The sequence below is a fragment of the Pezoporus occidentalis genome, unplaced genomic scaffold (genome assembly GCF_034315485.1).
Source record: "Pezoporus occidentalis ecotype Australia unplaced genomic scaffold, CSIRO_AGI_Poc_V1 ctg8, whole genome shotgun sequence".
Classification (NCBI taxonomy): domain Eukaryota; kingdom Metazoa; phylum Chordata; class Aves; order Psittaciformes; family Psittacidae; genus Pezoporus; species Pezoporus occidentalis.
The window spans coordinates 2,960,598-2,975,488 of NW_026916158.1; the positions used below are offsets into that span (position 1 = coordinate 2,960,598).

Consider the following 14,891-nt stretch of genomic DNA (forward strand, 5'->3'; position numbering starts at 1 on the left):
AGGCAGAATTTGAACCAAAGCTCATGTTTGAGTGATGCCCAGAGATAGTGGGGAAGGTCAGACTGGATCCACACCTGAAAACCACTGCTACGGTGTGCACCTCCACTGCGCTGAAACCAAGCCCAGGCCTGGACACTGTGATGTCCCCAGGGCAGATGCTTCTCTCTGACACACTGTAGGTGGTTCCCAGCACTTAGGTGGTTGCTCTGGGGTCAGCTGTGCATGGGGCTGCAGCACTCTCCACCCTTCTCCTTGCCACATGCCTCTATTTCCCTCCAAGCCATCTCCCTGACATACAGCTGCCCTCCCTCCTCTGCCACCAGAGCTCTGCTCTGGACAGGCCCACCCCAGCGAACTCAGCAAATCCAGGAAGCAGAGAAGCACACGTCTTGCATAAGCCAGGCATTTAAGGGCTTTACATGTGAGGGCGGATCTTCCTCCTTCTGCTGGCAGCCTTATAAGAAGCATGTACACTGTAGGACTTTTAAAGGTAGCAGAGAGGACCATGGTGAGAGTGACTTCAACACTGGCCTGAGTTTTAGACAGTAATTGTGTTCAGAGTTGCTTGACCCCACCAACAAGGACATCCAGGACTGCAAACAACGTGGTAAGATGGGGGAAAAGCTGTGGAAGGATCATTATGCACTCCTCAACAAGGATGAAGAAAATGAGCTGGTAAGAAGTGGGGATCTGTGCTGGGTTTAGTTTCCTTTTGCGCCTCTTTTCCCACATGCCCATTTTGGATGTGCCTATTGATTATACAAAGCTGCCTGGAAGGGCCACATTGAGGGCTTCGCAAACACAGTGAACTGGAAACTCTTCCTCTACCTGCTATGGAGTGATTACACAAGAGTCTGGTGAGGGTGGGAATAAGACTTTCTTCTGCTTTCTGTGCAAGGAACAACTAGAACACAGATATTTCCAGTGCATGGACTGGGCAGAGAAGTAGATGCCTCTGCAGAGGTATAAAATATAGTCTTACCACTCTATATGCTGGAGATATATATGTGCTGTACGTACTGGAAGTCCAGCAGCACACTTCCCCAGAGTAAGAGTCTCTGTCCTCTGCAAGCAAAGCCTTGGGTGACGCGGTCTAGTGTGAAGACTCCCTGCCCATAGCAGGGGTCGGAACTAGGTGATCTTAAGGTCCTTTCTAACCCAAACCATTCTATTGATTCTATGATCTCCAGTACCACTGTTCAACCAGCTTCCTTTATGGGGATGAAGGTGCTCAGTGTATGCACAAGTGAGAGAGATCCTGCCCTGAAGAGCACACCTGCACCTCTATATCAGGAATGCTTCCAGGGCTACTAATAGCACTGGGGCTTTAGCTTTCCTGGTTGCCTTCAGTAAATGTCTGCTGGGACTGTTTTTTATGTAAACTTGTCTTAGACTAGGAAATTTAGGCCAGTTGCAGCAGCCTGGATCGAGCACACAGGGCAAAAATGCCTGTGGGAAACAGGTAAGGAGTCACCTGTGTCCTGCTTGTTGCTACTGATAGTGTTTGTCAGGGGGTCACTAGCTGGCATGTGGATATGGCCCTTAGTGCCTGCCTCTACTTGCATAAGAAGCATAGCTCTCTGATGAGGATGAATGGGAAGAGTTGGGCTGTTGCCACATGCAGCCTTTAGACCGGGAGCCTTGTGCACCCCACGTGGGCTGCCTGTGCTTCCAGGAGATGCCTCTCTTCCCTTATCCAGCCTGTGGCTGAAAACCCTGTAGGCAGAGGAGGGCACCAGCTCTGCCCTGGGTGCTGCTGATGCAGCCTGCCTTGTTCAGGGTTGTCTGCATCAGGATGAGTGCTGGTTTTTATGATACACCTTCCTGTGGTCCTGTTTGCTGGAGCAGCCTTGCTTCCAGGTACTGCACTTCCTGGGAAACTCCTCTCACTGCAGGCTCACTGAGGTGAATCAGCTGTGAAGTGGGTTCCCTCAGCTCTGATCTTCAGTGCTTCCTCCTAAGCGCTGTGTGAATGCCCAGTGTGTATTCTCTGAGAACACGCTGTGCACTGCCACAGGCTGCCTTTGTACCTTGCCTGTGCACAGTCATCCAGTTGAATGGCCACCTGCTGCAGATGTATGTGACTAACTTCAACAGGGAAAACCATCTGTTTGCCCCAGGGAGCTTCGGCTGCTGCCCAGCCCTGAACTGGCACAGCAGCGAGGACCTGGAATGTCCTGGCTGTGCTGAGGTCTTTCAGCATCTGCAAAGGGGGACCTGCCCAGCACCCCACATGTCAGGAGCTGACCACACCACTCTTACTTGTTTAAACCACCCCTTTTAGACAGGTACAGTGCACTTCTATTGATTATCTTCCAACATGTATAATGCATTTTCAGGTTCATCAGTTAGTTGTTGTGTGCTAGAGCCCCGCTTTTTGGCAACAGCCTGTGCTCCATGCTAGAGATCCCCAAATGCTCTTTCTGGGTGAAGCTGACATACGCTTGCACTCACCCAGCCCTAATGCCACAGTTCTTCTCCAGCCTTCCCTCCATGTTTTGCTGTTGATTTGATCCTCTCCACTCCCTATGGAGTGATCCTGTGGGGTTGTGGTTCCACATACCTTCTGTCATTTCAGCTAGCCCCATATTAGGCTCCTTGTTTTCCAGGCCCCCATTTGGAGTGTATTTATAAAAATCCTGCAATGAAAAGGCAAGCAAATGAAAATCTCCTTGAATTTGTTTAGTTGTGGACTCTGTGGCTTACCCCAAATACCTGGAAACACTATCTGTAGTTATTGATTTAAAACTTCAGTAACCTCTGGAGGAATAATATTTTGTATACAGCTGGGCTGCATACAGAGCTACAGAGCTGGTTTGAAATGGATTTTGCTAACCATATTAAAGTTGCATGATTATATTTACTTCAGTTGAGCTCCACTGGTTTCAGCTTGGTTTATGTTGATTATGATCAGAGCTCAAATAAATCAAGATAATTGTTCTGTTAAACCTAAATAGGCTCTTACTTCACCGCTTTTAAATCACTTCAAAATTATATTTACAGTTGCACCAGCACAATTGTTTGTGCAAGTCCTCTCCAAGGAGTTCTGCTTTGTTGCGAAGTATTCTGTTAAGCACTGATCATCCTTCTGGTATTTCACTGATGTACATTTCAGATGTGGGACTTACTCATTTTTATTCTTTTGTTAGAATTTAAAACACCATTTCCCCCTCCTCCTCCTCTCAAGTACGATAAGCCATGTGAATAGGTTATACTAATTCACTACATTGTGGGCTTTAATAGGCAAGCTATTATGCAAAATCATTCAGTGGAATCACAAGTAGATGTACAAGAACACTTCCTTTTACTTACTACCTCTGACTACATTTGAGGGGTCACTTCATGGCTGCCCAGGGGAAGGTACCTCATGCACCTGCTGCCTGGTGGGAGGGCAACTGTTATGTGTGGTCGGGGTTAGGCGTCTACCTTGGTGATGGCACAGGATTGCTCCTTGCACGGGCCTGTCCTGCAGCACCCAGGAGCAGTGGGTAGCTGGCAGCAGGTCTGCTGGTGCCAGGGTGATGGGCCAGGCGCCAGCAGGGCAGCATCATAGCCATTTACCTGCAATGCCACTGCTCCTGAGCACAGGTGTGCTCCTGCCCTCATCATCAGCCTTAGGATGAAGTCACAGGGATTGTATGGAGCTGGACAATCTTCCCCCCGCCCCGTGTGTTTTGTTTGGGGATTTTTGTGTGGGTTTGGGTTTGTTGGGATTTCCCCCCTCCTCCCCAGCAGGGGATGCAACAGACAAATAGACAAATATCTTTTTTTCTAGGTTTTCATTTCAGTCTTAAAACAAAATTATTCTCCCAAATAAACTTTTACATAATCTACCATAGCATAGTTGGCACAAAAGAAACCCTGTGGTGAGAGCTGCAGGATTCACGCCTTGGTGCCAATAGGAAAGCAGAAAGGGACATTTGCATGGCTACTGAGGTGGTGGGTGTAGGGTTGCAGGGCCAGGGTGGCACCTACCAGGGCACCTGTCTCAGTGCTGTGAGAGCTCTGGCCAGGCTGGATGGGAGTGGCAGAATCACGGAATGGTTTGGGCTGGAAGAGACCTTAAAGATCATCCAGTTCCAACCCCATGTCATGGGCAGGGACACCTTCCACTAGACCAGGTTGTTCAAAGCCCTGTCCAACCTGGCCTTGAACACTTCCAGGGATGGGGCATCCACAACTGCCCTGGGCAACCTGTGCCAGTGCCTCAGCACCCTCAGAGTGAAGAACGTCTTACATCTAATCTAAATCTACCTTCTGTCAGTTTAAGCCATTCCCCCTTGTCCTATCCCTACATACCTTTGTAAAAAGTCCCTCTCTGGATTTCTTGCCCCTTTTAGGCACTGGAAGCTGCTCTAAGGTCTCCCCGGAGCCTTCCCTTCTCCAAGCTGAACAGCAGCTCTCAGCCTGTCTCTGTAGGAGAGGTGCTCCAGCCCTCTGATCATTCTGTGGTCTTCCTCTGGACTGGCTCCAACAGGTCCTTGTCCAAAGGGTTGGCACCCCTGGGTGCTGTGAGCCACCAGCTGTGGATGGAACATCTCCCCATTTCCTTAATATCCTTCAGAGTACTGAGAGGTCCAGGAAAGCACCCAACATGTAGACAAGGATCCAGTTATGCTATAAGCATTAAAGTTACTGCTAGCCTCATGAGGAGGTTTAAGGCAAACCAAAGGGTGCAAAAATCCACAGGATTTCTCAAGGGGAAAAACTGAAGCTGTGGACTTGATCTTCTTCACAGACAATAGTGCATTGCTGAGCAGATGACTACTGGGTTATTAGAATGAAAGTGCAAGTAGGGAAGATGATAGACGATCTGGAGTATAAGTTAGAGGAAAAGAGTGTACAGAGCAAAAAGAGCCCTTCCATATTGGTTTTCAAGATAAGGTATATGGGGTGGAAGATAACACACCAGTAGGTCTGGTACCTGAGAGGAGCTGCTCAGGGTCTGGCAGTTTTCTTTCCCTGAGGCAGGTTCTGTGCCACTGTTGGCAGGGTGCATTTCAACAGCCAGCACTAAGTTCAAATGGAGACATCCTTCTCAGTGGCAGGCAGGGCGGTTTGGCACTAGCACTGCAGTTAAAGAACTGTTACCATGAAGGGTCAGCTCCAGTCTTTGTGGTAATAGCACCAGACTGGAGTTAATTCTTCATTAATCCTGGGAGAACTGACGTGAGAAAACTCCTACCAGCAGCAGCATCCTTTTAGCAGCTCTGATGTATTCATAACTATGTTTTATGAATCGGCAAGCTCTAATTTCTAAAAAATAACTTTGAGCAGTTATGACGGAGGGCTTCAGCCACCAGCCTCTCTTTTCAATAAGCTTGGGCTTCCTGATGAACAAATACCAAGGTCAAACTTGTTAACAAAGAATGCTTTGTTTTTGCTGTACAGGAGATATTTGGCTACAAAACCCAAGTCTGGAGGAGGACCTTGTGCATTGCTGGTTGCATCTTGTCCTGTGGGGCTCTGCTGCTGCTGTTTTACTGGAAGCCAGAGTGGCATGTGTGGGCAAACTGCATCCGCTGCAGCTTGGAAGAAGCAGATGTTGTTCTGCTCAGAACAACAGTAGGTGAAACCTCCTAGCTCCCTGTTACTTTGCAGAACCTATTGTTTTCACAGATAAGGCAGCCTGTCTGTCTGTGTCAAGTAGCAGGTTAATAACACCACTTTTTCAAGTGAAGCAGCAGGGATCGGTCAAGCTTCCATTTTTATTTTCAGAGTTTGAAATACTGTGCAAAAGTATTTTGCACACCACGCTTACACTAACAAGACCACAGCTGCTCTGCCAAAAGGCTGGGCACCAAGCAGTCTTCAGGCATTGCAGCTGCCCATCCACAAGCTCCATAAGCTGCCTTCTGCCGATAACATGTTCCATAAAACAGCTCTGCCTGTTCCTCCCTTGATGTGCATGAGATGTGGCCAACTGCCTTCAGCAGAGGAGTCATCTTCAGAAGTTGTGGCTGTTAGTAACCTTTCTGTTTTAAAGTTATTGGGCAATGCTGAAGTAATAGGTTTTGGGCAGCTGGATTTCAGGCATTAATGATATTCTAAGTTTCCATGACTATAGATTAAACCCCAACCCAATTCCAGCAGAGCAAATGCTGAAGACACTTAATGCTCAACATTGCAGTGATATTCCTAAAATAACCAATAGTTGTTGAATGGCACTCAAACCACTAAATGAGTAATCTATTGCTCATTATAACTAATTACATTAGGCTAAACTGATTAAAGAACAATTCATTCTAACATATCTGTATGCATTCTCTAGGAATCTCATATATACTTCCCAGCATCAGGAAACATGCTCACAGGCAACATTTTGGACTTGTCACTGAGCTGTGCTTTGATTTCTCTAGGATGAGTTCCAGAGATACACCTGGAAGAAGGTAACCTGGATTGATTTGTCCACATTGGCACTACATGTTGGTAGTAATACACAAAGTCCTCTTGTAGCCGACACAGATTCGGTCATAAACAGAGCTGTAATGAAGTTAAAGGTAAGTCATCTATAAAATGAAGAAGAAAGATGGCAGGGAGATGGTGGGTGAAAATGGGAGTCAAGGCACATGGAGGCTCCCAGGGGTATTCTATCAGCATCTTCCCACAAACTCTAAAACATAGGGAAGCATTTCTGTAACAGTGAAGCGGTTTTCCCTTGAGTGGCAAAAGGTATTTTTGCAATTTGGTCTTGCAGATGAGATGTATCCAGGTGCAGAAAATCCGTTATATTTGGGACTTTTCTGTAAAAGAGTTCAAGAAAGTTGGGTGAGTGTCAACAGTCTGTTACAAAAGCCTTTGTGGTAGGAACTCCCTTGTCTGAGCTTTCTTCTGTTACCCTAGATCACTAGAAGACAGCAACACATGTCACAGCATACACCACAAGTTTGGAGCTGGCCTGACAAGGGAAGAACAGAAGATCAGGTATGTTCTACACATGAGTAGATGTATGAGCTAATCCTGACAGTGTGACCTATTAATTCTTCCTTTCAAATTCATGTGAGCTTCTTAGTACCCACCTTAGTAGTAATGCAGTGCAAACATGTGAAAAGGTGCAAAATCATCATCCCTCACACTTTCTTACACTTTTTGTGTTCTGAGTGTTGCCAGAGTTAAGTCTGGTGAAAACAGCACTGGTTCCAGTTGGGGCTAAAGGCACAGCAAGACATGACTAGCTTCCTTTGGCGTCATCTCCTTGAAAGCCCTCCAGAAAGCTCATCATAGAGTTGAGCAGCAAAGTGATGATCTTTTCAGCAAGGAAACAGTAAAATTCTGCCTCTGTGTAAAGTTCTCTTGAATACAATAGACTCCTGACAGGTTTATTTGTCCTGCTCAGCCATATGATGCCCCCACAACTTTGATTTTTAGATAAGTGTTAATGTTACCTGGATGCAGTTTTCCACATGAAGTCTTACCTGACATGACTAAGCTATAACATGGGGAACTCTTCTATACCTTCCTACAGGCAGGTGGTGTGTGGACCCAATGCCATTGAAGTTGAAATTCGTCCTATTTGGAAGTTACTTTTTAAAGAGGTCAGTAAGTCAGACTAGCACTTGTTGGGACAGGTATGAAGTTTTTTGAAGACTTCACCTGGGCACTCTGGGATGGGGTGATTGATGCTTCATAAATATAAGCCATGGAGGAAAGTTGGTGAACCTCCTTTTTAGCTATTAGCACACATTCCTAGAAGAGTGTTGCAGGAAAAAATGTGAAGTTAAGAGGATGACTGGTGCTGCATACTTGTAACACTAAATGTTTTCCTTACAATAACCAAAATTATATTCTCAGACTTCAGTGGGGCTTTTGTGGCCTGTTTCAGCATAACACATTAAAGTGAATAATGACTGGTATCATAAGGTTGTCATAATATAGAGTAACTAGAAGTATAGAAGTATAAGGAAATCAAGCCTTCATTTTAGCTGCAGTCTAAGACTGATTACTGATGGCCCCACAGACCATTAGATCTTCTTTAGAATTTTTATTTTTCAAATAAATACCATAGTCACAGTGATGTTTATAAATCACAAAGTATTAAGGACTTTTTTTCCCACATTTGGGTAGTGCCTTCTCTGTAGCCATTACTTAGAATCAGAAGTGTTAAGGTCATGTTTGTTAGGTAGCTGTGGTGGGAAACCAACCAACTTAAAGTCACTTAAGTCTGACTTCAAGTTGCCAGCATAGTTGTTGCTGCATAGTAACTGGTTAGCAACAGCTTCTAATTACAAATACCACAAACTACATGTAAGCTGGTAAGTTCAAAGCTGGGGGCTATTAATGTTCTAAAAGAGCCATGAAAGAATGCTGCTCTGGGATGGCAAAATAATCTTTTAAATTGCTATTTAATAATCTTGGACACTGTAATGAAGTGTTCTCACCTACTGCCACACTCAATCTCTCCTGATGTGTTATGTCCATCCTCTGACGTGCATTATGTTTGTATTTGCAGATTTTAAACCCCTTCTATGTCTTCCAAGGCTTCACCCTCACGCTGTGGCTGAGCCAAGGTTACATTGAATATTCAGTGGCCATCATAATTCTGACTATCATTTCCATTGGCTTAACCGTGTATGACCTCAGGCAGGTGAGTCTGCCATGCAGCCTGCCAGCTCCCCAGACTGCACTTTGCTAGTAGTTCCATCTATCACAGACACAACTGGCTATTTATATACTCTTTCTTCTTAGGTTTTATTGCTGTGCATTCTGCTGTATTACTACAAATTTATTGCTATAGAAAAGTTAAAAAGGCTGTACCTGGGCATCTTAAACTTCCCAAAAATTAAAGATTGAAGTCTGATACCCAGGGTTTGTAAGACTTTATGAAGGTAGACTGTATCCATGAGTCTGATTCCTACTGTAATTTCAGGAGGATCCACTCCTCTTAAGCTTTGCTAAATAAAAAGTCTTAACAGCAAAAAGAAACACAACTATCCCTCAGATTTGTTCAACACTTCCATCATGGATACAGCTGCTTGCAAGAATTTTCTAATAGTCTCAGCTCATTCACTTGACCTAAAGCACTTGCCTGTGATATACCCGATTCAGCCTCTATGGCAAAGGCAAATAGATTGAAATGAGCCTTATGCAATGTTTGCCTGCCATTGAGTATCTTCATGCAGCCAGGTGAGATTCCTGGTGCTTTCTGCTGGAATCACAGGACACTTTCACTGGGAATTCGGAAGACATTTCCTTGATCTCTGAACCCACTTTAAATACACAGGAAAGTCAAAATCACATGGAGAAAGTTTCTCTTTTGTAATCCTGTGTGAATGAAAGAATGGAAAAGAGCAGTAGGAAAAGGAGCCTGGCAGGCAATACTCTTGGGTCTGGATGTTAGGTTATCACATTCCTCTGTATTGTTAAGATTTAAAAGCAAAAATGAACTGGGGTTCCTGAGTCCTACTAGGTGTTTTATCCATCTTCAGGAACAATATGAGGGTTAGAGGGCAGCATTGAGAATTACAGTTCCTGCAGACAGTGTGATGTGACTAGAGGTGGTGGAAGGGGGGGCAGCCCTGCGGTGCACTGACCTGAGTGTCATGGTCGTGTGCTACTTCAGAGCCAGGCACAGCTCACATTGCACCAAAATCCACTGCTAAAATCATTGTTCCCACACAGATTTACTGGGCAAGGGCAAGATTCAACCATTTAAAAGGTTCCTGGAGAAAGGGGTATAACAAACTTCCCTGCGAAGTGCCACCCAGGAGGAAGCAATAACTTGCCCTTCCAGGAGCTGGCTTTTCCCTGGACTGGTAGAGGCACACAGCATGTTCCCTGCATAGGTCCCAGGCCACTGCACTCGTGGGACTTTGGGCAGTAGGCACTCTCCAGTCTGCTGTGCTGACTTGGCACTGCTGTGCACCTTTTGCCCTGCCAAGGGCAAGCTTTTATTGCTGCCTCACACTGATCTCAGCAAGGGCTTTGTGAATAGTTGGGATTTTGCCATCACAGGTATGTTGGCTGCACATCATGTTTTTGTATCTCTGACTAATATCAGAGGATGACTAGCACTCCCATGTTGAACAAGCACTCATATCTCTTTGAGCACACCTTTGTCCTTAAAATATTGGTGTCCCTCCTGGTATTGCAGAGAATAAAGAACAGATAAAGTCCATTCAGCTTTCTTTAGCAAGGCCAGTTTCATTATGCAACTGGTAATTTTGGCAGGACGAGTCACAATGTTTGGAGCCTCCGGATATTCTTCAAACTGGCTTAACGTCTTCACATTAACAATGCTAATAAAGAAATCCATGCTTGGGGATTAGTGTTTTGCAATTGCAACTTTTAAATCAAGATAAGACATTCTCTCTAATGGCTTTGCAATGAGAGTTGACTTCATTATCTCAGGATATGTAATTGTCTAAATTGGATTGCAAAAACTGGCGAAGCACAGACACCCAGCTAAATTAGAATTTCTGTTTTTCTTGCAATGTCAATTTTGTAAGAATAGCCTTTAGAACTTGGTTGTCCTGTTGACAGCAACCTGTTGATAGCAAGGAGAAAACTGCTGAGCACAAAGAAACCCTCTACTAAGGGACTGCAAATAGCAGTGTTGCAGCTAAGGAGATGTACTCTGACACAAAGCAGAAATAGCCCCTTGAAGGTCAAGGGAGATACAGCATCATGAACAAAGCAAAGAGAAAATTAGGTCCCATAGCAGCGGGTTCTATGTTAACTTGATGAATTGACATCCTGATTTCTAACAAGCAATGTGAAACCTCCCCTGGATAACTCACCAGGGTTCAGTTTCTGTGATGTTAACATGGTCACTGAATTGCAACCTACTGTTTCACTTGAGTATTGGTGTTTCAACACTGCAATTGCTTTCCCATCAACAGCAGTCTACCAAGCTGCATCACCTGGTTGAGGAGCATAACGAAGTCCAGGTTACAGTCTGTATGAAGAGTGAAGGTGAGTCATCTGCATCTCGTTTTCCTCACAGTGTAATTAAGTAATGTGTTGAAATGTATCTGGAATTGCAGAGCTCCTGTTGATTTCTACTGCTGAAACATGAAGGGTGATCTGCAGTGAGAATGCTGCAGAGGGAGGTGACGCAGGAAGGGCAAAGAGAAGTGTGGGCACAGCTTAAGCGGCGCAGTAATGATGCATCTATATCATTATCTGTATCTTCCACAGCTGTAATGATACAGGTGGACCTAGTAATTTGTGTTAAGAGTCAAGAACAGCTGGGAAAATGTAAATTTACAAACAAGCAACTAAGTAACAACTCTGGCCTTCTGAGACCTGCTCCCCCACTCTGCTATAGGCTGCTTTCACAATCCTGTCAAATAGCTTGTGAGGGAGTTTCAAGGAGTCTAGATATATGGCTCCTACTGAGGTATGCAGTTTCCTGCGTGTCAGTTCCTTGCCCATAAAATACAGGCTATAGCTGGTTTGCCTCCTAAATATATTGAGATAGGCAATTCCTAGGGTGATGGGAGATGTAAAGACCTTGGATACGTTTACTTGGTGTGTGTTTTATGGACACTAAGCGAATGAAACTGAAGATACCCACTTCTAGACAAGGGCTGATGTTTGCACTGTTTCTTTTCAGCCAGGGTTGTTTCTATGAAGCATTAACCTTAAATCATGTAATGTAGAAGTTTAGTGATGATGTGTGTGCCTTGAGACTTTTTTTAATTGCCCAGAACTTGTGCACAAGCGAGGTTAATTTTTGTATTCTTCTACAGGTTGCAAAGAGACAAAGTCTTGTTACTTAGTCCCTGGAGACATGTTTCTTTTAGACGGAAAAAAGCTTGCTCTCCCATGTGATGCTGTCCTGATTGATGGAAGCTGCATTGTGAATGAAGGGATGCTCACAGGTGCAGTATTGGAGTTAGAAATGCTAAGGCTTTGTGCAGGTTCTGTCAGGGAGATGTCTCTATCTGTTCTGACATCAAATTGTTTACTATTTATTAGAATATTTTGCATCAGGACGTGGAAAAACTGTGGCTTGAATAATTCATGTTTGTCTTGGGCAATTGTCTGCTGTTTTGTATTATGCATTTCTTATCCACGTTAAAAACAAGTAGTATTAATATACTGTCAGGAACAAAAAAGGGAAAATACTCAAATACAGTTAATTATTTTTTTTTGAGTTTTTGCATTCTGATCTTGCCACAGTTGTGTTCAAGCATGCAATGCATGAATAGAGATTAGTGTTACACATAAACATCAAGGCACTACTAGGCATGAACTTGATTTAGAGGCAAAATTTGACCCAAGCTCCTTGATACAAAATGCTCAGAGAAACCATGTGATGTACTCTTGAAGTGAAAACTGTAATGGCTGTCACCATAAATCCACTTGTGTAAGTACATAAGCAAGCTAATTAGTCAGGTGAACACCTAAAGGATGCTGTCACTTTCTAACATGCAGAATCTGACAGACTTTTAAACCCCCTTTAAGTGATGCTACATGCTGTTGTTGTTAGGTGAAAGCATTCCGGTTACTAAAACCCCCTTGCCCCTCACGGAGAGTCCAATGCCCTGGAAAACCCATAGCATGGAAGACTACCGGAGACATGTCCTCTTCTGTGGGACAGAAGTCATACAAACAAAGCCATCAGGCAAAGGGCCAGTGAAAGCTGTCGTGCTGCAAACCGGTATTTCTTTTATTGTTTCCTAAACAGCAGAGGGAAAGTGGCAGCCCCAGAGGCTGGTAAGAGAGCTGGCTCCTCTTTCTAGCTCAAGTCCAGCACAAGTCTGGTGTCCTGGGAAGTGCTTATTGCCACTTGGTGGCTAAAGCTTGTTCAATGTTATCTCACTAACACGGTACATACAATGCTATGTCACATATGCAACGGCACATGTTTTCACACAGGGTTCAATACAGCTAAAGGTAACCTGGTGAGATCCATCCTCTACCCCAAACCACTGAACTTCAAACTCTACAGAGATGCCTTCAAGTTCATCGTAGGCCTGTCTGTCATTGGTGTGTTTGGACTTATCTACACTGTGTGTGTGTTCGTGTCCCACAAGGTAATTACAAGGGATGCCTCTCTGCTGCAGGCCCCAGCTCGGAGCCCGTGGTCACTCAAGGTCCTTGGAATACCGTTCACTTCTGTAATTCAGTTTTCAGACACCAGAAATTGGGGGAGGAGGGACAGACAGAACAAAGCAGAATCAATCTGTCATCCACAGGGGCAAAGCATGGGTTGTATTGCTGCTGGGCAGGAGGGTTGGACTCCCCGAGAGTGGCGGTAACAAGGCAGGGAGCCTGTTCCCACCCCATTGCCCCTGTTGTTCTTCCTGTTTGCAGAAGCCAGCAGCAGATGTGGTGGCTATGGCCCTCCTCCTCCTCACTGTGGCTGTGCCTCCTGCTATCCCCACCGCCTTGACAACAGGCACTGTTTATGCTCAAAGGAGGCTGAAGAAGAAGAAGATTTTCTGCATCAGCCCACAGAGGATTAATATCTGCGGGCAGATCAACCTTGTTTGCTTTGACAAAGTGAGGCACTTCCTGGGGCACTGAAAGATGCTTGTGGCTACTAGGAACATGGGATTTTATTGTTTCTTTTCCCCACCTCATCTACCCATATCTAACCTCAGGCAGAGATCTTCTAAAGGTGCCCATGCAGCAGGGTCACACTGTGAGCAAGAGGCTTTCCTTACCTTGCTGGGTACTGGGGAAGGACCTCTGGGAACATGCAGGAGGAATGAAGGGTGGGTGGCAATATCAAGGTAACTAGATATTTATTTAACTTTAGACGGGCACCCTGACAGAAGATGGACTGGACCTGTGGGGCGTCATCCCTTCTGAGGGAAGCCGGTAAGGAAGGATTTCATTTAGAAAGAACTAATCTCCAGTGTGAATGCGCTGCCCAAATGTCTAGTTAGGAGGGAGGCAGTTGCATAGGATGCAGAAAGGCAGCAAGTGATGTTCACGTCCATTTGGGGAGGCAGAGTGCAGTGGGTGTCCTTGCCCCCTGCTCAGCTCCTTCCCTCTGAGGAGGGTATCTGGGTGCTGCTGTGGCAGTCATAGCCATAAAGGTTGCTACTAATTCAAGGCAAACAGAAGTCAGCAGCAGCGTGAGTGCTTTTAATTATTCTGAGGGGATTTGGAGAATATGCACAGAGCTTTTCAATTATGTCATTCTCAGCACAGTTCAATAAATATTCTTACTCTAGTCAATAAACATTTCATCATTTAAAAGTTAAGAAATAGTGATGAAATCGAGTGTTGCTGACTTTGGTGCCCGTCAAATCTCACCTACCTTCTGTAAATGCCATGGGAAAAAAAAAATAAATCCAAATACATGGCAGGTTCTATCTCAATTCCAAGCCCAAAGACCCCTGAAATCCTCAATGAATAGATTAATAGAAATAACCACTATGTAAACATTGGGGGCTGGAACTAGATGATCTTAAGATCCTTTCCAACCCTAACTATTCTAGGATTCTATGATTAAACTTGAATGTACCCAGAATTATACTATTTAATTCATATTACTGTAATAAAATAACAGACTTCAGCTCTGCAGTGCATGTTATGCCAAGCTCAATATATTAATCTTTGCAGTGGCCGGGATAAATCATACACCCCATATCAGCTCCCAAGTTTTATTAATAGTTGTTAATACATCAGTTCAACACCACAGAGATAATCATGACATAATGAATCCAGGGATCTGCTGGAGAGAGTCCAGCACAGGGCAACTAAGATGATTAAGGGAGTGGAGCATCTCCCTTATGAGGAAAGACTGAGGGAGCTGGGTCTCTATAGTTTGGAGAAGAGGAGACTGAGGGGTGACCTTATTAGTGTATATAAATATATAAAGGGGGAGTGTCATGAGGATGGAGCCAGGCTCTACTCAGTGGCAAACAATGACAGGACAAGGGGTAATGGGTACAAACTGGAACACAAGAGGTTCCACTTAAACTTGAGAAGAA

General features: G+C 44.8%; 1 protein-coding gene across 1 annotated transcript in view; it reads left to right on the forward strand.

Moving 5' to 3' along the window:
• Positions 1-553: 553 nt before the first annotated feature.
• The window catches only part of LOC134155631 (probable cation-transporting ATPase 13A5), a 34,672-nt gene continuing 20,334 nt past the window's right edge, over positions 554-14,891 (forward strand). The window contains exons 1-13 of the mRNA XM_062603011.1: positions 554-675; positions 5,392-5,565; positions 6,360-6,500; positions 6,698-6,768; positions 6,844-6,924; positions 7,466-7,535; positions 8,450-8,584; positions 10,839-10,911; positions 11,691-11,822; positions 12,434-12,604; positions 12,823-12,980; positions 13,261-13,449; positions 13,709-13,770. Coding sequence (XP_062458995.1) covers positions 613-675; positions 5,392-5,565; positions 6,360-6,500; positions 6,698-6,768; positions 6,844-6,924; positions 7,466-7,535; positions 8,450-8,584; positions 10,839-10,911; positions 11,691-11,822; positions 12,434-12,604; positions 12,823-12,980; positions 13,261-13,449; positions 13,709-13,770 — 1,520 coding nt within the window. The 5' untranslated portion in view covers positions 554-612. The remainder of the gene's footprint in view (positions 676-5,391; positions 5,566-6,359; positions 6,501-6,697; positions 6,769-6,843; positions 6,925-7,465; positions 7,536-8,449; positions 8,585-10,838; positions 10,912-11,690; positions 11,823-12,433; positions 12,605-12,822; positions 12,981-13,260; positions 13,450-13,708; positions 13,771-14,891) is intronic.